The 25790-nt window shown below is 36.1% G+C and overlaps 1 protein-coding gene across 1 annotated transcript in view; it reads left to right on the forward strand.

Moving 5' to 3' along the window:
* Positions 1-25790, forward strand: part of tmem132d.S (transmembrane protein 132D S homeolog) — a 419848-nt gene that overhangs the window by 326453 nt on the left and 67605 nt on the right. The window contains exon 5 of the mRNA XM_041580339.1: positions 16916-17059. Within this exon, the coding sequence (XP_041436273.1) occupies positions 16916-17059 (144 nt within the window). The remainder of the gene's footprint in view (positions 1-16915; positions 17060-25790) is intronic.

Consider the following 25790-nt stretch of genomic DNA (forward strand, 5'->3'; position numbering starts at 1 on the left):
AATATTCCAAGTATCAAATAATTTTTATAAATTCGGCAGACACTAATTTGTGGCGAATTTCCTCATTCCGCCGCAAGAAAATTAACTTGCGAAACAGTGGTAACTTTTCGCTGGGAAAAACCCTGCTGCGTAAAAAAAAAAAATAAATTAGCGCACACATAAAATTATTTGGACACCCATTGACTTTAATGCATGTGGACCAAATAGTCGTGCATCTCATTTATTTTGCTGCGAATTTCAGCAAAGTGACGGCACAATTCACCCATCACTAGTTGTTCACTCTAGATGAAATATGCTAAGCAGTTTTTGCCTTACTAGCGTTATGAGAGGAATTTCAGCGGAGAGACATTTTTGTAAAATTGTCTTTGGAGCTGCCACTGCCAACTGTTTCATCAGCTGATTTTCTGGTTTTGTGAGGTTTCATTAATATCACCAGTGTTCCCAACTTTACGGAGCCCATTTACTAAGGGTCGAAGTGAATTCGAAGTTAATTTTCTAATTCAAAAACTTTGAATTTCGAAGTAATTTTTGGGTACTTCGACCATCAAATAGGCCAAATTTCGATTTGAATTGAAAAAACTTTTAAATTTTTGAATATTCGGGCATTAGAAAAAAGTACAGTCTCTTTAAAAAACTTCAAATTCAACACTTTGCCACCTTAAACCTGCCAAATTGCTATGTTAGCCTAAGGGGACCTCCTAGAACCTATAGCCAATATTTGGTTTTAAGAAGTCAAAGTTTTTTTTTTGAAAATTGTTTGATTGATTGATTAAATCGATTGAACGATTTGAATTCGATCAAAAACAGCTAAATTCAAACAAAAAGAAACTTCGACTATCAAATTTTTTAATTCGATGGTCGAATTTCAAAGTTTTAGCACTTCGAAATTCGACCCTTAGTAAATGTGCTCCTACCAGTTTAAACATTTTCTTTAGAAAACAGAACTTTCATTTGAAACAGTGTAGGGTGTTCTTCATGGTGAGGACAGTAAAGTTGTGGAATGTACTTCCAGGTGAAGTTGTTATGGCATATTCTGTTAATGCCTGTAATAGGGACTTAGAAGATTTCTTGCACAAGCATAATATCATAGAATACTGTGATACTGTAACCTACAATTAGTATGGATATTGGTATATATATTAATATATGTGAGTGAATAGATAGTTCTGTATAGGTGTGTATATATGTGCACTGGGGTTCATTTGGCTGGGTTGAATATGATGGTCTTCTTTCAATACAAATTAACTATGTAAGTATAGGGCTCATCTGTCAAGTCCATATTTTTTTAATTTCCCCGAACCCAACTTTTTAGCGTTAGAAATCGTGAACTTAATTGATTACTATAAACCATGAAAAAAACAATATTTATTAAGTGTAAAAAGCACGAAAACTCTAATAAAAAAACATTGCCACCTAAAACATGACAAGTGTAAAAGTCATTGGGAACTTTAGCAAATTGTAAAATCTTCTTTATTTCCAGGTTTTAGAGGTTTTCAGGGTTTTTTTCCATGAAAATTCTTAAAGGAAACTATAACCCCAAAATTAATACCCCCCCAACACATAGAAGGTGAAAGCAAAAGACAGAACTTTGTCCGTTAATTGGCTCATGTGACCTAACATCTATGGTGTGTTTGAGTGCACCATGAATCGCAGGATCCCAAGGGGACAACCCTTGGTTCTTAATATGGCAATTTTCTATTTAGGATTACTCATTGGCACATACTACTTAAAAAGTATATTATTATGAAATTTTTTTCTTATTTGAAGAAGGTTTCTATATATGAGCTGTTTTATGCAATATATTTTTAATGAGACCTACATTATACAGGGATATAGTTTTCCTTACGAAAATGTATTATTTGGATAAAATGGAGTCTGTGGAAGACTATATTCAGCAGCTCAAAACTAGTGAGATTCATGTATTTCTTATTAAAGAATAATGAGCAAATGAGAGCATTCATTGACATTTTATTACTTGCCAATAATTTTGTCAAAGTCATTAAAATGCAATTGAAATAATAGGACTTCAGTAAAATTTTAATATTTTGATCAAACATTTATTACTACATTGACTGCTTCTTCAAAACCTGAAGAACCTGCTTTCTACTAAGCATTACTTCTTTGATGCTTTATAATGTGACCCATAATTGTGATCTAAAATGAATATCGCAAGCATGATGAGTTATCTTTTTTGCATCGACCAACTGCACTAATGAGACACTAATCTGATGCTTTAGCTAACTACGAGTGAATGAAATGTGTAGTTTGGTGAAAATAACTCCCAAACAATAGGGACTCATATTTAGTTAAACTTTGCCATTAATTTAATGGACATTTTTTATACTTCATAAAAGCATGAATTGTTTGAATATATAAAAAAATGTTTTTCTTTAAGTGCTGTTTGTGTACAAAAACCTGAATATATTGCAATAGACATAGAGGCCCATTCATTGGTTGAAGGTTGAATTTTCGTGGTATTAGAGCTTTTTGAAACCATCATTGACTTCATTTTTCTACAACCACGAATGCCATGAAAGTTATTAAAATATCCAAATATAAAAATTGCAAATGGAAAAAACACACTGAACAATGCACTATAAATATGAATACATCCAAAACCTTGTTTTTCCAGACAATTACTAGAGAAAAATTACAAAAATCTCCAAAAGCCTGAATGGCTAAAAAAAAGGTCCAATAGGATCAGCGCAACTCCCATTGACCTCTATTGGGTCTTGTCTGTTTTTACTTGGCAAAGTTTTGAATTATGTTTTTTTGTGGTTTTACTTAAGTTTTAGAGAAACAAAGAGAAATAAAAAAACAGTATTTTATATGATAAATATGATTAATGAAAGAAATAGAAATCCAAATGTTTGCAAATCTGCCCCATAGTGTCTAGTGACATCTGGATAGTGATTTTCAAGAATGTCTTGTCTTCTGTTTGGGACTTCAGGCTTCTCAATGGCATGCTCATAATTGATGAGATTGTGTCTATGCCCTTTGCTGGCTGTCCTCTTCCCCTTCTGATTTCTTCAAATGTACCATTCTATTGTCTTTTGTAATGAACTGGGTCTTCTAATGTGTTCAAATTAAGGCAACCTCAGTCTTATAATTTCATCAACATATTTTCAAAGGTTCAAATATGCCTCTATAAAATCCAGTACGAATGAAGAGAGGTTGGAGGAATATTACTGTGGTGAGCTCCAATTTCACACTTTGCTAAATCTATCCCTGAGCATTTTAGGGGCAAATTTATAAAAATGTGAGCTAAATTTAATCCATTGATAAATATGCTTCTATAAAGCCTATAGAAATTAATTGAAAGTGGGCGAGTTTTTCTGTGGTGAGCTCTTATCTCACACTTTCATGTATCTTCCCCCTTAGACTTGATGAAAATATTACTAATAACATTTGTTGCGTTAAACTTGGATTTTCGTTTTTATTTCATGTCTTTGAGTTGAAACCCTACATGCTGAGCTAGGACAGGATTGGCACTCTATAATAACAAAATAACAAACAATTATATATCAGGCTAAACAAGCCTCCATGTTTTCTTCAAATGTACCATTATATTGTCTTTTGTAATGAACTGGGTCTTCTAATGTGTTCAAATTAAGGCAACCTCAGTCTTATAATTTCATCAACATATTTTCAAAGGTTCAAATATGCCTCTATAAAATCCAATAAGAATGAAGAGAGGTTGGAGGAATATTACTGTGGTGAGCTCCAATTTCACACTTTGCTAAATCTATCCCTGAGCATTTTAGGGGCAAATTTATAAAAATGTGAGTTAAATTTAATCCATTGATAAATATGCTTCTATAAAGCCTATAGAAATTAATTGAAAGTGGGCGAGTTTTTCTGTGGTGAGCTCTTATCTCACACTTTCATGTATCTTCCCCCTTAGACTCGATGAAAATATTACTAATAACATTTGTTGCGTTAAACTTGGATTTTCGTTTTTATTTCATGTCTTTGAGTTGAAACCCTACATGCTTAGCTAGGACAGGATTGGCACTCTATAATAACAAAATAACAAACAATTATATATCAGGCTAAACAAGCCTCCATGTTTTCTGCACTTTACACCCAAACTAGCACCTGTGGGTTGTTACTCTTCAGAACGGAGGGCAATGATCAATGTTTTCCCAATGAACACAGCACTGTCAGCATTGGGCATGTCTATATTCATGAAAGCGGGGTGGGATGAGTCATGTAGGTAGGTATCCTCTCTAAGCCCCTCTCACCTGTCCTAGAACTTGTTCATCATTTAGACTGACAGGTTTGGGAGTGCCAGTGGGTGCTTAGTGCAATTGAGCCCTGTAGGGTACCCACCAATGCTGCTCTCTGTATCTCACACCATGAGGCACATTTACTTAGGGTCGAATATCGAGGGTTTTAGGTGGCGAAGTAGGGGGTCGAAGTTTTTCTTAAAGACAGTACTTCGACTATCGAATGGTCGAACGATTTTTAGTTCGAATCTTTCGATTCAAAGTCGTAGTCGAAGGTCGAAATAGCCAAAAAACACTTCGAAATTCGAAGTTGTTTGCATTTGAATCCTTCACTCGAGCTAAGTAAATGTGCCGCCATATGTTTGACCTTAATGACTGGAATGCAAGTCCTTGGTGAATGAGCACTAAGGGGCATGCTAATGCATACTGATTCCTGGATCATTGTTAATTATCCCCTATAGTATTCCTTCTTACATTGCAAGCTGCTTTTTACAGTCAGTCTGTTTTTTTCCAATAAAATCTTGACTTCAGTGATGCCAACTTTTATGCCTTGACTATTATATTTTGTACAGCAAGGGTAGGATTGCTTAGAAACTGTGAATTTGCGTAAATATTGCTTTTTAAAGAATTATTGGCACTTGGAGATTTCCTCATATTTATGGTACACTGTGTTAGCATAGATGTGCATACTGTATATAACAGCATCTGCACTACAACAGCATATGTTCTCGCTTAGATTTTTTTTTATGCATCATAAATTATAACCTAATTTTGACATTTATCATCTGGGAATTTTCTACTTGGACTGCACACTGCAGATAGGATGACAAATCTATCTGTCACCATTTCTGCCCAAGATCATTCAATATTTATATTCAGCCGTGTGGATTGTATTTTAATATTACAGTCATAGTCTATAACAAAGCATTTTATACTTTGTAAAAAAGCATAAATCATTTTGGCTCATCCAGTTAATTTTCTCTGCTTTTGATTAGGTAAATTAATTATATGCTGGTGCATTTTAATGCTTAGAGGGCAAGCGGGAGTCAAGTGTTGTGTTACAGTGTTTGCAAACAATAAGCAGTCAGTAATTAGTTTCAACCATCAGTTGGTACTTTCATTTTTATGGAAACTGAAAGAAGGCTTGAATAATGTCCATGTTTGCTTACAGACCAATGTGCACGTGTGCTTGGCTCTGATAAATATATCTAGTTTTCCCTGAGTTTGTCTAACAGACAGATTTTGATGAGTGGAATTTAGGTCATAAACAGCTGCTCTTAAAAAAAGGTAAAAGGGATAGCGCTGATAACATATGCTGCACTTTGATTATTTTAGGGATCAGCGATCAGCTGGAACGGGATTCACACTACTGGGGTGGTTTTTAATTATAGATGGCTTTCAATGGGAAAGCTTTTAAATACATACTTGTATATGGCAGTTGGTCTCTTTTTGGGGTGGCTTAGGCCCTCTACATTGTCATTATTCTCAACTTAAGACTCACTATGTGAAACCTTTGTTTGTCATACTTAGATAAGTTTTGTAACTTTCTATACTATATTATCCAACAATCGGGGTCTAAAAGTGACCACTACAGAAGACCTTGAAATACTTTTTTGTATGACATGTAAGGGGTTATTTTTGAAGCTCCAAATTTTTCTAGTTGAACTTTTAAAGGGGAAAATACAATTCTTTCAGAGAAAATGTTTTTCAGGATTAATTAAATTAAAAATGGTGACAAAAGTCTGATGAAAAAAGTATTCCAGCTCAGACCTGCCGAGAACATATAAAAGTCAATGGCAGCTGTCCTGTTAACAATTGGAAGATTTTCGGAGTTGCTCTGGGTTTCTGAAAAAATCATAGCTTTTGGGCAATTTTACAGAAACAACGTAGGATTCAGGCACAAAATCCGAAAAAAATCAAATCTGTTTACAATTATATTGTGACTTTTTCCACACAAGTCATTTGTGAGAATTTACTGATAAATGGGGGGAAAGTCCATGGGCATTTGGTCTGAGTAGTTTTCAGAAAATAGTGAGAACTTTTCAGATTTTAATAAATAACCCCCGTAGTATAAAGCAGATCATGTAACTTACTACACAGCTAGAAAGAGTGTAACAATACCCTTCTGACATAGTTCATGTTTCAGTCACGCTGCAGTCATGTCTATATATTAAACTTCAATTTTCTGTTTTTTCTGGTCGGGAAAAAAGTAGACTTTTTTTTAAATGTAGTATGCTCTCAAGTTGCTAAAAATCTGAATCCAAAAATGCTTCTGCTAAAACCTGTCGAAATCATTGGCAGATGGTCCCTTTAACAATTGGAACATTTTTTACCTTCAGGATTCTCAATAGTTTCAGCTGAATGCTCTGTTTTTTGTTTGCTAATCCCCAAAGACTTAAACATGTGAAAATGTAGTTTTTCATGCCTGAATGCAACATGTACTCGATGTAAATAAATGCCTATTTTAAAAAAAATCATATTCACTAAAAACATATTGATTCAATAGCAGGAATAGTACATTTATAATTATTAAAGGTACTGCCATATTGGTTGCCCACCATGTAACATGGTAAAAAGTATGTTACTAATCATGATGAAAATAACATGGGTTGGCACTTTGAAGTCTGATTGAATCCACACTATCTATCCTGGCCATCCCTGCTGAATTTCTGTTATGTTCTGTCATCCAAAGCAACTGAGATGAAAATTTGGAACATGTATTATTTGGAGAATAAAATGATACCCCTGACTGAATGGGTAATATATAAGCTAGCAAAATGCAAAGAAAAAGTCTGCATTCAGCACCTCTCAATTATAATTTCTAGGACATTTTTAGCTTTCATTGATGCACTGATTCTACATTAGTTCTGACTATATAGTTTGATATGTCTTTGTAGCTACAGCTGCGTTTTAGTTGAAGTAAAAAATGCTGAAATATAGTTTGGTGCAGATATCGCTAAAAATGCCTATTCACTTCAATGCATTTGGAATTAGAAAAGACGCCCACTGACTTTAATACATTTGGAGTGAAAAAATATTGTGTATGAAAAAAAAACCACTGCAAAAAATGCCCATTGACAATTTTTTTTTTGCTGTTTTGCTAATTGTTCCAGCCTATCACAAATTTTTCTGTGAAATGAAATGGAACAGATTTGCTAATCATTAGCCCTAAGTGTAGCTAGCTTTACTTGTCCTTTGTCCATGGCCATTAATATAAAATAGTTTAACAGTTGTTGCTCTCGCACTTCTTTGGCTGTCTGTTACCATTTGCATTCCACTGAAATACTGCATTATTTCCTTTATGTCAGTCTTCCTTTCATAGCAGGTACGTATGATATAACACATGAGGAAATATGTTTTCTCATTTCAGTTTGTAGAGCTAAATTGAGACAATATGTGTGTAGACCCCCAAAGCATATATATAACAAAACAGGTTATTAGATTGCATTCCATCCAAAAGGAACGATCGAAGGAATAATCGTTCGATCGAACGATTCAAAGGATTTTAATCCATCGATCAAAGGATATTCCTTAGATCAGAAAATTGTTAGGAAAGCCTATGGGGACCTTCCCCACAGGCTAACATTGGCCTCGGTAGGTTTTAGGTGGCGAACTAGGGGGTCGAAGACTTTTTTAAAGAGACAGTACTTCGAATAGTCGAACGATTTTTAGTTCGAATCGTTCGATTCGGAGTCGAAGATCGTAGTCGAAGGTCGAAGTAGCCAAAAAAAAATTCGAAACTCAAACTATTTTTCCTCTATTCCTTCACTCGAACTAAGTAAATGGGCCCCTATGTGTCAACTTTAAAACAGCTCTGATAATCAGTGCTTTCAAAGTAACATGAAGAACAGAGATCCAAAGAGCCAAACAGCTGTTGTCCTAATTACATGTTTACCACTCACGGACCCTGTGAAATTATTTAATTTGTCAAGGAAAACTGTCTTTAAAATGATGACAGCATATTCAACACATGGATAGTTTCTGTGAGCAAACAGTGGTCACAAGTCCAAGCTCAGTGATAGCAACAGACAGGAACATAATAGAATAGTTACTAAACACCACAAAACTACAAGATCAGCAACCCTGACCAAGCCAACAAAAAATTGCACGGTATGAGCTGTACAAAAATCACAGTTATCGCAAGGCTGCTGTGCAGAAGTTGCTTAAGGCAATGCAATAAAAGGTTCAACATTTGCTTCAGAACTACTTACTGGTCTGCTGTTTTTAATCAAAGATCTATTTGGTTTCTATGGGCTACTAGACCTTGATAAACTTTGTGATTTTTATTAAATGCCTTCATGATTATGTGAGTCCAGTACACACCTAGTGCACGCTTTAAAATGACCGATTCCTTATCAATAAAAAGGTTATTTTCTCTATCTGCTTTTATGCTTTGCAAAAGCCAAAGATTGTCTTTAGTCCTCAGTGTATGTTGCCAAATGTATTGGATCTATTATGGTGTGGGCACCCTCACCATTATTGGTCAAATGCTGGCTAGTCATAGTTACAGGACAAGTGTTAAGGACACATGTAAGCTATGGTAAACCTATAAGGAAAACAGATGTATTCCCAGGATTCTGTATAAATAGTTATATATGGAAGCATGCTATCACTGTAGTTTGCCCTGCCTGTTTCCAGATTGGCACTACCTGATTTACTCTTCTTTTACATGTTTGGAAGCAACAGAACTTATATTCTGTCAGCATCCAAGTAAACTCACCCAAATACATGACCACCGTAGAGATAAGGATACACAATAGATGGTATATATTTAAACTGACTTACCCTGTGTGTGTGGCACTGGTCATATATGTCATGCCGACATAGCCCATAGGCAGATTTATTCATCTTCAACCATCACCCAGAAAAGTCATTTAAGCTGACCAAACAGTATAAGATCTGTTTCTTTGGTGAGATCCCTGTCCAGGAAAATTTTGGCTAAACCTAAGGGAATCAGAGTATATGTTTGGCCCATAATAAATTGTATTCAGTGTTTCAACAATTGTGTCACTTAAAGGACAATGAAATATTAATACACCGGAGGTTCCCAATACAATAGATGAGCACCCTTATTAAGGCATACCTTTCTACCCCAGGGTACTTTGTGCCGTAGTATATTCTGGCTTTTTTTAATTATATTTTTCTTCCCAAATATTTCCTGTGCATTCCTGGGCAGGACACATGCACCGTATTGTAGTTTTGGTGAGCTTAATGTACTGTGCATGTGGTCAGCTTTTAATTAGTGCAGGGGATACAAATACTGGGACCATGTGATTTTTATGGAAGAGGCCTGTTCCTCTTTCTTTCTCACAAGAAATGATTAATTTATAAAGTGCCAATATTGTATATTCCAAAGAATCCAACCTAGGACCTGAGTGCAGCTTGCAGCTGTGCTAACTATTTGCCAAAGATGGTCATCCTTTCTTTATATTTTGCTGTGGATCAGCTTGATTTGCCTTGATAAAGCGTAAGCGAAACGTGCGTCGGCGAGCCTTCAAACCCTTTTTTTAAAAAAAGCTTATTATTGAAATCTTACCTTTTTAAACTTTAATTGAATCTCGGATCTAGAGCAATTTAATGGAATTGTAGCGCTACTGGTGCAGCATTCATTCCTTTTATTCTCTTTTATCTCTAAGGCACTGAGGATTTGTTGGTTTTATAGCAAAGTTAGCTCTCCTTACAAGACAGTTAAACGTAGTAACGAGACCACAGTCCTCAGTGTTCTGCCTTTCTCCCACGTGTGGTGTCCCAGGGCATAGAATATCGCAGCTAGTTTCTTCGGGACAACTCCACCTCTATACTATTTTCTAATTTCTAACTTTTATTCATGAATTGCTGACGCTTTATTTTTAATTGTTTGATACCACTTTCAAATTATAACTACAGCACTAGCACCTTATTTAATTCATATAAGAACCATGAACTTTTAGATTATTCATTAATTGTGTGTAGATAGATTTTATTGCGGGTCACCTGATTTGTAGCACTTGAGCACCTTAATCTTTTAAATTATTTATATATAACACAATCGATTAAAATACCATTAATTGTATGTTGGTGCTAAATTGATTGAGAACTAAGCATATGTTTATAATAACACTAAGCACTTATATAATTAGATCTCAATTAATTTTAGTAAGGTAGTGTGGGGTTTTACTTTTTCTTGTTTTCAGTATCCCTATTCTGGTTTATATACCTCTACACAGCCTGAAATTGGGTATCCGTATATACTCGAGTATAAGCCGAGTTTTTCAGCATGCAAAATGTGCTGAAAAAGTCTACCTCGGCTTATACTCGAGTCAGTGGGCAGTAGCTGAGATTGCAGTCACTTTTAATCATTCCTATACCAACAGTTCGCTTGGGGAGAGACTGCAATATCCCACAATGCCCTCTGTTGGTTATATGAAAGAATAACAGTGCGCCCTCTGTTGGTTATATGAAAGAATAACAGTGACTGCAATATCACACAGCCCCATCTGTTGGTTATATGAAAGAATAACAGTGACTGCAATATCACACAGCAAACTCTGTTGGTTATATGAAAGAATAACAGTGACTGCAATATCACACAGTGCCCTCTGTTGGTTATATGAAAGAATAACAGTGACTGCAATATCACACAGCACCCTCTGTTGGTTATATGAAAGAATAACAGTGCACCCTCTGTTGGTTATATGAAAGAATAACAGTGACTGCAATATCACACAGCGCCCTCTGTTGGTTATATGAAGGATTAACAGTGATGGCAATATCACACAGCGCCCTCTGATGGTTATACAAAAGATTAACAGTGATTGCAATATCACACAGCATCCTCTGCACATGGTAGTGGGACAGTGGGACAATGCACACAGTAATCCGTTTGGCAATTCTCTGTCACCATCAACTTTGCAAAGAAGTCCGGTTGATCGCTGTGGGGGTTGCTTTGGCAGAATGTGCACTGCTGGGAGACAGGGCTGTAGTTGTGTCTAGGCTTATACTCAAGTCAATACGTTTTCCCAGTTTTCTTAGGTAAAATTAGGTACCTCGGCTTATACTCGGGTCGGCTTATACTCGAGTATATACAGTAATACAAGTGAGTGAACATTAATTACAAGTGAACTATATTTTTGTTTGTGATATTTGCCAAAGATGGACATCCTTTCTTCATATTTTGCTGTGGATCAGCTTGATATATTGGTGTACAAATGCTTCAAGCCCTTATTTACCAAAAGCTGGCATTCACTAGCAGAATTCTTTGTTATTGTAGATTTTTTTTTTACACAGAATCAATTCTATTTCTTTAATGAAATGCTTGCATCAAAATGCCAAACTATAAATAATATGAATAACTAAATTTGCCCAGAAGCCAAGAAGATTTATACATTAGTCTACAGTGTGAGTAGGGGCTAATTCTGAATACTAATAACTGTACTTTGCAGATAATGCAGATAAAGTTTGATATGGATTTGTATTCTTGCACTTTTGAAAACAAATCTAACATGGCACAGAAAAGGTCCACCTTGATTATTAGGTATTGTGTAGCCACTACTTTCTTATTGTAGCTGAAGAGAAAGCTTTATTCTGCATCATAGCTGCAAGAAGGAATTCTATTTTAGATACTCTGATGAGCCACACAAAAATCCTGTAGGTCCAGCTGCACAGAATAAAATTTACTTTTGTGTCACTTATCCTTTTAAAATATCTGAAAGTAATGCTTTTTTTCTGTGATGGAGGCTTAGACAGCTTTAGAAAATGTCCTTTTTGAACTTCCTTTTTCAATGCATCCCAAAGTGCAGAAAGCTAAAAGAAAAAAAAATACTCAAGATTGCAGTCAAAAGTCAGCTTTTCTATTCCTAGCAAAACAGTATTTTGATTGTTCAAGAAAAGTATTGCTCGTTTTAATAGCACAAAGAGCGCTGTTTGATCTGAATTCTTAGAATGAGATGAGCCATTTTGTTCAGGGGCAGCAGTAGGGGGAGACATTTACAACTCTCTGGCTTTCTCTGGTCATGTTGTCTTTTTGAACCAAGGTCATTTGACTTTAATATTTCTTTTGCAAAGACAAGAAAATAAAACTAGAATTTGTTTTACATACATATGCTGCAGACCAATATCATGGCATCACAGTTTACGGCTCCAGGGCAAAAGTTAGATATTCCTTTGGTACAGCTACACTACAGTTATGTCCTTTTTTTAACTTCACACATAAGTTATTGTGCAGATTTTTTTGTATACTTCTAGTTAGCTAGAATCACCTACCATAAACATGATATTACTAATACCTTGTCCTCAGGTAAGCAAAGAATGATGGGAGAAGCATGCAATTTATTTTGTAATTTTGCAACTATCCTAGAGCATTTATTCTTGACAGAATAAATACATAGGCTTTGAAGTGGCCATTTGATCCTTTCCCATAATTGTTTCAGCTATCTTATCAATATTCATAACACAGTATTGCAATGTATTCTAGGTTTTGATTTAATGTTCACATTGAAGATACATTTTTTTCATAACCCAGAAAGAAGACACTGATATATTAATAAATGAATTAAATACAACATATTGACCTGTGGTTCAAGAAGCACAGAAGATGATACTGGGAAGTGGTATTTTTCTGTCTTTCTAGGACAATCAAATAAAATTTAACTAAAGTAAATTTATAATGCATCTATATTTGTATTGCCCACTAGTATATTACCATGAATTGTATGTTGAATGGTGATGTTGTGATGGCCTTTAATGCCTTTAAGAGTGGCTTGTATGATTTCTTGGACAGACTATTGTGATTCTGAACGCTATAGTTAGTATAGCTATGGGTATATATAATGTGAGGGTATGGAGGGGTGTGTGTGTATAGTTGCTAGGTTTCATTTGGAGGGGTTGAACTTGATGGACTTTGACTTCTTTCAACACTGTTTAACTATGTAACTATGTAACTATGTATGAAAAGGGCAGTGTCAATGTAAATTCCTCTTTTACTCATAAACCCTTGCTAAACATAACAATAAAGAAAACCTTTGTTGGATTGAAAAAGTGGCAACCCATTTATTTACAACAGAACAAACTTTCATATCATTATAAACCACATAGTTTAATAATTACATGTTAACATCATTAAATTACTTAACTTCATAACAAAGCCACTGAAGGTTGCATTTGTGGGAGCTATTTCTCTCCCCACATACAGTCAGGGTCCCTGAGGATTGTCATTTCCTTTTATCTAAACACCACAACCCCCCTTACCACAACCCCCCCTTACCACTTACCTATGTGTAACAAAAACTAACCCTGGTGGTCTAGTGGTGCGGCGGGGACGCCTGCCATGCCGCTCCTCTCCTCCTGTGCCGCCTCCCTCCTAGCGGCGCGCACTTCCGAGTTTTATAGGTGCATGCGCGCTGGCGTGATGATGTCAGCGCGCAATGGCACAAAATTTAAAGGTATTTAAAGGGCCATTTTTACTTTTCTCATTGCCCGTGATAGGATTAGATTTCTGGTGGTTTCTTGAGCCTTGTGCTTGTTTGTGTTTGCCTGAAATCTGTTCTGATCTCCTGTGTTTGACCTGGCCTGGCTTTTGACTACTCTGACCTCTGAAAACCTGACCTTTGCCAGAAACCGACTTTGATTCCACTTGTCCCTCCTGATTGACTTCCTGGTTTGACTCCTACCTGTTGTTTGATTCCGATTCTGCCTCATCCCATCTGATTGATTACCCGGTTTTGACCCTTGCCTGCCTGACGATCCTTGCTATCTACCTGCCTCGATCCTGCCTGTCTGACCACGAATTTGCCTATTCTTGCTTGTACCATGACCTTTGGCCTTAAAGACACTATCTACAGTTGTGCCCCTCTGCCTATCCAGAACCCTCATCTTGCACCTCTCGTCTAAGTCCAGGTGGCATCCAAGTAAGCTGAGGGCTCCTCCCGAGGCCCAAAGGCGGTCACACTACTGGTGAAGCATGAGCCGAGACCATGGTGCTTGGTGTTTGTTCTGGTGTTGGGTTCGACCGTGACACTATGGCTGTAATCCCTAACCTTAGACCTAACCTTCTGCTTCCATGAGACTTATTCAGCTGCAAATGTCCTGGCTGCGACTCCCCCACTTCTTAACCGCCATCCTCCTGTGACAATCCCAATGGGCTCATAAATCAGGGAGGGATGGAGGGCAGGAGCTGCTAAGGTAAAATCACACCCTCCTCTTTGACTCCATAGGACTACCCTGCCCACAATTCCTATAATCCTAACTCCTGGGACTTTCCTAACCATATCATGGCCTTATCCCTTCAACCTGTGTTTTGCTCTGTGTTGGAGCCCCTTTATTGTGTGCCAGAGACTAAGAGCTACTACATATGCATTCGAGATGCAGGTTTGCATGCACCTAAATGCATCATCCTATTGATGCCATTATATTCTGCCTGGTTCTTCTCATGAGCATTTACAATTGCATTTTATTGCATTTACATTTCATCACATTTTGGAGCCATTGTAGGCACCTTCCAACTTCAAAATATATAGTCAATAAGTCTGTTCTTTTGTCATGGTCATTACAGAAACCTATTTCATGCTTAATAAAATGAATAAAAGGATGTGTTATGTACTTTTTACATTACTTTAATTTATCTTTTAGATAGCCACCTTTGCTATGCAGTGTTCTTTTGCAGTTATACCCTCATACAACACTGTGTATATTATTTATAAACACCAGGCAAATTTGCATCTGGGCAGTAACCCATGGCAACTAAACAGATGATTGCTTAAAGTGTTCAACCTGCAGCTGGCTGAAAAAAAGCTAACCACTGATTGGTTGCTATGGGTTACTGCTCAGGGCAAATTTGCACAGTGTTTATAAATGAGCCTCTGTGAGCTCATCATATATATACTTGGGTAAATTGTTTTGGTTTGGGTTATATGAGGGGGAGCAATTTATGATTGCATTCAGTGAAAAGATTTATGAGCTCAAGTACAAGACACTGTTTTATTATTATTAAAACCTATTGATACATTTCATTAGATATATGCACAATGTAGTATACAAGTGTCCCATCTGTTTAATAACAATGTATAAAATAATTGTGCACCACTGGCCTTGTACTTCAAATTGTATACATCTGCATCACTCCTGTTATTTCTGTCTACACAAATAGATACAAGGCGCACTCTGCACACTATGTACAAATAAAATCCGAACATTCATTGTACAATGAAGCTGTTTTTTTTTTTTCATACAGAAGAAAAACAACCAAGAAGATCTGGTTGTCCTTATACTGTAGCTTCAATACATGTATATTTATCCAGTTGGAATAATTGTGTAAACTCTATAACCAATATCACCCAAAATCTTCAATTAAGATTAATTTTCTTATTAGTATTGTTTCTTTCATACAGTACCTGTTATCTAGATGCAGTCTAACCATAGATTAACGCATGGAATTATAATCCCTTGAGTCAAATCATTGTGTGTGTCTATATATACTACAAATTGTGGTGTTGATGGTTTCCTTTGTATTATTTAAAAAAAAAAAAAAAATAAATAAATATATATATATATACAGGTATAGGATCCCTTATCCGGAAACCCGATATCCAGAAAGCTCCGAATTACGGAATGACAGTCTCCCATAGACTCCATTTTATCCAAATAATTCAAATGTTATTATTAAATTAATAATTAAAAATTATTAAATTTTTCGCGGTAATAATAAAACTTGATCCCAACTGAGATATAATTAATCCTTATTGGAAGCAAATCCAGCCTATTGGGTTTATTTAATGTTTAAATGGATTTTTACTAGATTTAAGGCCTCCCTTCCCTCTGTGCTCCTTGGTATCACCCATGGTCTCTGATTTTCCTAATTGTTATATGTTCCATTTACAACACTTCTTAGTTTGTCTTTGTTTGTGGACCAGTTTGTTTTTTCCTGTGATGAGCTGAACAATTCAGCATGTTTAAAAGTTTAACACAGTTCAGTGCATTTCATGTGACTCTATTTCTTTCTTATTGACAAGTACCTAAAAACTGCACCTGTCTGCTCATCACATATCCACATTTGAAACTGTACCTCTTTTTCCAATTTGCTATACAAATTTTTCACTTAAATGTGTTTGTGTTTTTCACACCTTTTTGCTCAGTGCTAGAATGTCAGCAGCTGTACATACTGTATATTCTAGCTTGTTTATTTGATCTGACATTTTCCAGCCCAATCAGCTAATTACTTTTATATTGCATATAACAAACATATTTCAAGTTGAGATCAATATTCCCTAAATATGATTTCTGAGTTATTAATGCATGCCTTTCCATAAAACATCCAATTCACTTGGGACTAGTCAGTTGCAGCCATTGATGCACCCTGCCGAGGAACCCTGGAATTATGGGGGTATCCAAGTTGATGTTAATTTTAAGGTTTCCTTGTGTCAGTTCATCAGAGCTGGTTGAACTGGCTTGCCACAAGTTTTAAGGAGAACGCATGTGAAGAACCTTTATGAATATCATCAATGTGCACTCAGTTTGAGTTGCATTTGTGCACATTGTATTTGCTATTGTAAATAAGGCTTAATGTTTTGAAGTTGTCTAATATATCTCTTTCGAAAAATAAGTGATCACATTTGTTAGCTTGTGCTAAAATTTCATTACCCTTACGTTTAACATTTTTTAATACCTTAGCCTTTAAATAATGTAATTGTTAATTGTTACATGTTATATTTTAGGAAGCAGAGATACTGAACACAGCTATACTTACTGGCAAGACAGTAGCAGTTCCTGTTAAGGTGATCTCTGTAGACAGTACAAGCGCGGTAACTGATATCTCTGAATCTGTAGAGTGCCGAACTGCGGATGAAGATGTGTTAAAGGTATGTTTGATTATTATGCTAGTTCCTTCATATGAATATATCTTCCTTATCTGTTAACTCATCTGCTTCTTTGTATCTGCACATGTGTCCAAAGGATATAAGAACCTTTCTACTTTTGCTGGATTATCCTGATTCAATGTGTAACAGAGGTTTTATATTAAATAGAAATGTCAAATGTCAAATTTGATAAGTTGATAAGTCAGAATTCAGTGGAATAGAGCTGGCTATTTGTTGTCCATTTGCTACATGTACAAAATGGGGACTTGTTATCTGCAGTTTGTATATTCAGATCTGTGTTTCATATTTTTATGTTGAAGAATTATTATTTTCTCTGCTGGAAGTTTCAGTGAATGCACTTTTCTTTTGTTCCCTTTATTCATTTATAAAGTCTTTAGGACAAACAAAACCAGTTCATATTTCCCATTGTTCTAATGCAATGTTACTTGCTGTACCCCCCAAAAAACATTTTGAGATCCATATTTGCAGAATAATTGAATCAGAATCAAAACACATATCATTTGGTGTTTCTTTTTTAAACTTGTGTGTTCTTTTTTTAAGCATCTGATGGTACAATATGTTTTGCCTTTCAAATTCTTGAAATATTTTTCAATCTGGCTTATGCTTGTCTAGCAGCGGTGATATAATTCATTTGATATATTTTATTAGATGTTAAAAAACAAAAATCATATATTTAAATAAATTATTTATATTAAAAGTTATTTGAACGAATGTAATTAAAATGTGTTTAAACATACTATACAGTTTCATACAAAAAACTGTATTAAGATCCATGATTCCGGAAATCCATTATCCAGAAGGTTCCCAATTATGAGAAGGCCATCTCCCATAGATTCAATTTTAAAATGATTTCCCTTTTCTCTGTAATAATAAACCTGTAGATGATTGGTCCCAACTAAGATGTAATTATCCTCATTGGAGGCAAAACAATCCTGTTGGGTGAAATTACTGTTTGTGATTTAAGGTATGGAGAAACCCTGGTTAACCCAGGTCAAAGGTGTTCTGGATAACAGGTCCCATGCCTGTATATTATTATTAAAGGGTTGGTTCACCTTTAAGTTAACTTTTAGTATAGTTATAGAACAACCAAATGCTCTATAAAGCTTCAAATTTTTTACTCTTCTTTGTAGTTAGCCCTTCTCCTATTCATATTCCAGACTCTTGTTCAAATCATTGCATGGTTGCTAGGGACTCTAGCAACCAGATTGCTGAAATTGCAAACTGGAGATCTGCTCAATAAAAAGCAAAATAACTCAAAAACCACAAATGATAAAAAACATATATATATTAATACAATTCAATTGGCATTCCAAAACTAAATGTTCTCCTGTATGCAGTTGGAACCCTGTAAAATCTTTCTACCACAGGGCAGATGTTAGATCACCCCTCCACATTACTTTGACATCAGTCACTGCTTTAACAGAAAAGTGCAGAATATAATTGATAAAAGCATTAGTGATTGGAGGATTAAAGGTTACCATTTTAGAACTTTATAAAGGATGTTGTCTTGATGTGTCTTTTACCTTTAGATTAACTTTTAGTATGATGTTTGAGTGATAAACTTTTATTTATGCACCCTAGCAACTAAGCATTGATTTGAATATGATTAGGAGCAGGCCTGAATAGAAATGGCTGTGTAATTTGAACTGGCCAGCTGCCTGCAGTGAGAATGAGAAGGGAGGTAGGGTGAGCACTGGGAGAGTTGTGCCTGCCCTGTGAATTTAAAGTAACAGTTGCAGTCTACCAGGATCCAACTTCCTGCTTTTCAGCTCTATAACTCTGAGTTAGTCAGCGACTTGAAGGGGGGCCACATGGTACATTTCTGTTCAGTGAGTTTGCAATTGATCCTCAGCATTCAGCTCAGATTCAAAAGCAACAGATATGACCCATGTGGCCCCCCCCTCAAGTCTCTGATTGGTTACTGCCTGGTAGCCAGGGTAACCAGTCAGTGTAAACCAAGAGAGCTGAAAAGCAGGAAGTAGAGTCCTAACTGATATGTTATACATCAAATCACTCCAGCCTTTATACATTACATTTTTGGCTAACTAACTATATTAGAAACATTTCTTATTTTGCACAGCCTATATATTTACCCAGTTTTTATTTTTACACTGAACAATTCCTTTAATAAGGTTACAGATATATGTAACATCTGTATGCCAATCATTCTGCCAGGTAGGTAATATTTCCCCCTAAATCTCTGCCTCTATATGTAGCTGCAAGTGACTGAACAATCTGATGGTCTGTTAAAGTTAAATTCATGTTTGTGGTTAATTAATAAAAAAAAAGCCAGATGCTGATGCTAAAAAAAACCTGTTGGTTCATTTAGTAGTGTCCAATAAATGCTTCATCCTTTTTGAGTTTTTAGACCTTAAAATTGTTTAATGTACCTGTTCTTCTTATGGATTTCCCTTAATGTAAATCTAATTCCAAGATATTGGCATTATTATAATGTAGTACAACATTATTATCCATGTTTAAAGATGCAATGGGTTTTTTTGTTACTAATTAGGGTTATACTGCCTATGGTCTGATGATATCTGTTCAGACCATATCATAGAATGCTTGGCTTACTTCATGTGAAAAGGATGCACTGTTCTTATGAATGTGCTGCATGTAATTAAGCAATAACTTTTCCTGTCTAATTAGCAAAAAAACATATGGAGGTGTACTTCTAGGGTGTTAAGTCTAATTAAAATTATTCAGATCAGTTGGTCTACAGGTTAAACTGTGTATATTTATTGTTGCTTACAGAAACCATTTGTGTGGCTTGCTAATTACAAACGCACAACAAATATGTGACGGCTGCAAGGTATATATCATGTGATAATTGCAAGCACACTGTTACCAGGATATAGCATGGGCCTTATGATCACTTTGATAAACTGAAGAATAGAAATATGCTCAGTTGTAGTCAGATTTACCAATTGTGCTTAAGGTGCATGAGACACTAGTTTTGGGGGTCAAATGATAATGCAAACATTCATTGTTATTGGGACAAAATTGAATTGGGACCCCTTAGCACTCTAGGACTCTAGGACTAGGGTAAATGACCCCTACTGAGAATTTAAAGGAGAAGGAAAGGCGTTTTTACTTGGGGTTGCCAAAAGTTAGGCACCCCAAGTGATGGAATCTACTTACCTGACACCCGGGCTGGTGCACCTATCAGGAGAAATCTACACCAGCCCAGGGTTATTCCAGTGAGCACCATATAGCGTCTGTCTTCCTGTTTTTTAATCAAATTTCCCGGGGCCGACGAATACGCAGTCGAACAAAATAGCTGGCTTTTTCTTTAAAGTTAAGCTTTCTGCTCTACTGCACATGCGCAGCAATAAGAAGAAAGAAGAAGCAGGAAGAGGATCGCTCCATGGTGCTTGCTGGAATAACCCCGGGCTGGTGCAGTTTTCTGCTGATAGGAACCTGGGGTTTCAGGTAAGTAAATACAATCACTTGGGGGAGACTAACTCTTAGCACTCCCAAGTATAACATGCCTTTCCTTCTCCTTTAATAGGTATTATGTTGTTACTTTATCTATAGTATTTGTTGCAGAGTGGATTCTACCAAATACATTGTTCTTTTTTGCATTCAAAAATCTTCAAAAACAATTAAACGACAACGTGTTAAAGTATGTATGTTGGCTAAAAAAATGTTGTCTTCATTATCATAATGTAATGGGAATATATTCATGACACACCGATTTTATCATCTTCCGACATTGTCATAATTCAAATCGAATCTTGTTTTTGGAATTGTGTCATGTTGTTTGATCAGTTTGCAGATAATGGGAGCAAGTTCTAAGCCTGGAAACTACAATATAGTGGAATAGGTTACTGCCCATGGGCAAATTTGCCCAGTGTTGATAAATGAGCCTGTGTCTTTTTATAAGTAAATGATTAATCCTTTGGACCAGAATGTAGATTTATATTTCCTTGGTTGTTATTATGAAACCTATGGTACAACACTGCTAATAAGCCTTAGGGCGAATGTGACCCATTTTGCCTCGCTGAAAATTTGCGAAATGGTGAAAATTTGCAGAAATGCATTAAAGTCTATGGGGGACGATATTTTATTGACACTCAACAAATTGTGCTACAAATATTTGACACGTGACAAATGTTTTCACCCATTACAATCTATGGGAGTTTTTTTTACAGGGAATTTTGGCGGAAAAATTCCACTAATCACTACTTATAACACAGTGATAATTTGATAAAAATAATCATCACACCTTTTATGCTAATGATGTTTTTTCATGGAAACTGCTTTCATTAAAATATTAATTCAAATTATGCCATGACTGAACATAATATCAGCATGTTTGATAAAGGCTAAAACTTATTTAGACCTAGTTCTTTGTGGATTTGGACAGTTTTGAAGTTTGAAACTTTCATTGTTCCATAGTAGGATAATAATATTATCTGTTTAGCGTAAACTGTAGCCTATTGTAGTCATTTTCCGACATCCCTTGTTATTCTACACTTCACTTTTTTTTTATTTTGCATTTTGGTTGTTTTAGTTTTAAACTTTTGCCTACACTCCATTATGTTGCCAATAGGGATGTAGCGAACGTCGGAAAAAAAGTTCGCGAACATATTCGCGAACTTGCGCAAAAATGCGAGCGGTTCGCGAACGGTTCGCGAACCCCATAGACTTCAATGGGAAGGCGAACTTTAACATCTAAAAAAGACATTTCTGGCCAGAAAAATGATTTTAAAGTTGTTTAAAGGGTGCAACGACCTGGACAGTGGCATGCCAGAGGGGGATCAAGGGCAAAAATGTATCTGAAAAATCTGCCTGTGTGTGCTTGGAAGAGATAGTGTAGGGGGAGAGCTGTTAGTGATTTCAGGGACAGATGATAGTAAGTTTGCTGGCTAGTAATCTGCTTGATACTGCTCTGTATTGGAGGGACAGAAGTCTGCAGGGATTTGAGGGACATTTTAGCTTAGGTAGCTTTGCTGGCTAGTAATCTACTGTTCTCTTTAAACAACTGCCATACGTTGACCTTGTAGGCATTGTTTGCCCAGTTTTTTTGGACGCAGCCACTGAAGCACAGTTGCCAGAAAAAATATGCCATATAAATGCTGAAAATAGTAATTTTTCGCCATACGTTGACCTTGTAGACATTGTTTGCCCAGTTTTTTTGGTTGCAGCCACTGAAGCACAGTTGCCAGAAAAATATGCCATATAAATGCTGAAAATAGTCATTTTTTGCCATACGTTGACCTTGTAGGCATTGTTTGCCCAGTTTTTTTGGTCGCAGCCACTGAAGCACAGTTGCCAGAAAAAATATGCCATATAAATGCTGAAAATAGTAATTTTTTGCCATATACGTTGAGTCAACGTATGGCAAAAAATGACTATTTTCAGCATTTATATGGCATATTTTTTCTGGCCTCTGTGCTTCAGTGGCTGCGGCCAAAAAAACTGGGCAAACAATGCCTACAAGGTCAACGTATACACAGCGGTGGATACGGATTATGTAAAATATATGAATGCTGCTTGAAAAAAAGTAACTCAAGTGGTTTTTCTAGAGACGATAATATTATCAATATTTAGACAAAATGTGAACAAGCTCACACAGCTAGATGGCGGTTTGAAGAAAACACTGTGCAAATACTGCCCACAAGATCAACGTATACACTACTACAGCGGTGGATACGGATCTCGTAAAATTTATTATGGCTGCTTGAAAAAAGTCACTCCGGTCTTTTTTCTGGAGACGGTAATATTATGGATATTTAGACAGAATGTGAACAAGGTCACACAGCTAGATGGCAGTTGGTTGAATAACACACTGGGCAAAAAATGCCTACAGGGCAAATAATGCCTAAAAGGTCAACTTATACACTACTACAGCGATGGATACGGATTACGTGAAATATATTATGGCTGCTTGAAAAAAGTCACTCCGGTGTTTTTTCTGGAGACGGTAATATTATGGATATTTAGACAGAATGTGAACAAGGTCACACAGCTAGATGGCAGTTGGTTGAATAACACACTGGGCAAAAAATGCCTACAGGGCAAATAATGCCTAAAAGGTCAACTTATACACTACTACAGCGGTAGTAAAATAAAAAAAAGGAAAATAAAAAAAAATGAATATTAAAAAAAAAAAAATTAAAGTTGGTGCTGCTGAACTACTAGGAGCAGCAGATTAGCACACCAGTCCCACTCCCCAACACTGCTAGACTAATAGCACTGGGCTCTTATAGTAGTAGTAGTAGTAGTAGTAAAACAACAAAAAAATAAATAAAAGCAGTCCTTACAAGGACTACTGTTATTGCAGCAGTCAGCAGATGAGATCAGAAGCAGGACAGCTGCCCACTGCAGCTACATACAGAGCACTGCAGTAGAAGGTAGATTACTAGCCAGCAAAGCTACCTAAGCTTAAATGTCCCTCAAACCCCTGCAGACTTCTGTCCCTCCAATAACAGAGCAGTATCAAAACGATTACTAGCCAGCAAACTTTCAACTGTCCCTGAAATCACTAACAGGCAGCAGCTCTCTCCCTACACTATCTCTTCAGCACACACAGGCAGAGTGAAAAAACGCTGCAGGGCTTCGGTTTTTATAGGGAAGGGGAGTGGTCCAGGGGAGAGCTTCCTGATTGGCTGCCATGTACCTGCTGGTCTGGGGTGAGAGGGCAAAAAAAAGCGCCAAAAATGGCGAACCCAAAATGGCGAACGTCGCACGACGTTCGCGAACTTCCGGCGAGCGCGAACACCCGATGTTCGCGCGAACAAGTTCGCCGGCGAACAGTTCGCGCCATCTCTAGTTGCCAAACCCAAATTTTGCTTGCCCTAAGCATGAGGATTTTTTTTTGTATTTAATTTTCTTTGCATCTACCTTTCTTTGTTCATTCTATCTGTCTGTAATAATCTGTCTCTCTGTGTTCTATTGTCTGGGGGTCAACATAGAAATGATACAGAAAGATGTCATTAATATTTACATAGATGGCAACATAAAAGATGATATATAGGGTAATGAACTAGATGAAACAAAGTTGACAATATGAATCACAGACTGAAATGTGATGTGAGTGTCATTAAGAAAATATTTGGAAAGGGTGTTTGGTAAACATATATAGGGTAGGTGCAATAATCTATCATTACTTTAAATTCAAAAAGTGCACAAAGTCATAACTAATAGTTGAAATAAAAATAAAGGAGAAAAATGATCCCCTACCTTTAAGTGTGTCAAAGGGTTATCTCTACAGCTCTGCCAGGAATCTACCATTAAGAATAGCAAATATTTGAAATCTGTAATAGCACAAAAATTGTTGAGTCAATTTAGAGCTGCAAAGTTAGCATTATTTAAACACAACACAGCATACACTGTGCTTAAAAATGATCTTGTGTTGACATTTTAAATCATGGTAAAATGCAGTTGCCAAATTGAGATAAATAAGGTATGTGATTCTTCATTAAAGCACATTAGAGTGGCTTTATTACTATTTCTGCACAATAGTATTAACTCTATTTTCTGTGACTAGTTGTCTTTGTGCAGTTTAGAGTCTTTTTTTTTGTGAAAACAACTGAGCATTCCATACTAGTACTTTTAAGAGAACTAAACCCAACACAGATCATGATATCTTCCAGTTGTAAAAGGGACATCTGCCATTGACTTCTACATAGCCTCAGCAGGATTGAGATGGAATCCTTTTTATATTCAAACTTTTAACTGCATCAGAGTTTAATAAATCACAAAAAATTATAATTTGTTTTCCTCTTTAAATCTCCGACCAGACAGAAATTGGAGTTGAATAAATAACCCCTTAATGTCTATTTTTAAAATATGATACTTTGAAAAATGAGTAATATTTACTTTATTAATGCCACTGCTTTTTACAAACTGTTGTAACCATAGGTTATTAGTTTACTCTTCTTTGAAAAAGAAGAATACCCCATATGTTGACCTCCAGTTTGACTTGGGTAGTAGAAAAAATCAAATAATATTCTTCACTCAAAAATTGCAATCAGAGAAGTTCCATAATATTTTTTAATAATTTTCACAATTGTATTACTTTTAAGGTTATAACTGCCTTTGTGGAACGGAAGAAGAAACCTTTTTTTTTCTTCTAATGAGGTGGAAAGCCCCCATGTCCTCTTGATGATCTATCAACAAATAGATGTTGGGAGGGTTATTTGTATATGCTCTTAATCTATTTTTACAAAGTGGTCACTCTAATGTTTAATAAACATTATGGGGCACATTTACTTAGCTCAAATGAAGGATTAGAATAAAAAAATACTTTGAATTTCGAAGTATTTTTTTGGCTACTTCGACCTTCGACTTCGAATCGAACAATTCGAACTAAAAATCGTTCGACTATTCGACCATTCGATAGTTGAAGTACTGTCTCTTTAAAAAAACTTCAACCAACTACTTCTCCACCTAAAACCTACCGAGCACCAATGTTAGCCTATGGGGAAGGTCCCCATAGGCTTTCCAAGCTTTTTTTGATCGAAGGAAAATCGTTCGATCGATGGATTAAAATCCTTCGAATCGAAGGATTTAATTGTTCGATCAAATGATTTTTCCTTCGACCATTAGAACAAAGGAAATGCGGTAAATCCTTCGACTTTGATATTCGAAGTCAACGGATTTTACTTCAACGGTCGAATATCGAGGGTTAATTAACCCTCGATATTCAACCAATAGTAAATGTGCCCCTATGTCTCCATTTTCAGTCCAGTGTATCTGTTTTATG

The sequence above is a fragment of the Xenopus laevis genome, chromosome 1S (genome assembly GCF_017654675.1).
Source record: "Xenopus laevis strain J_2021 chromosome 1S, Xenopus_laevis_v10.1, whole genome shotgun sequence".
NCBI lineage: Eukaryota > Metazoa > Chordata > Amphibia > Anura > Pipidae > Xenopus > Xenopus laevis.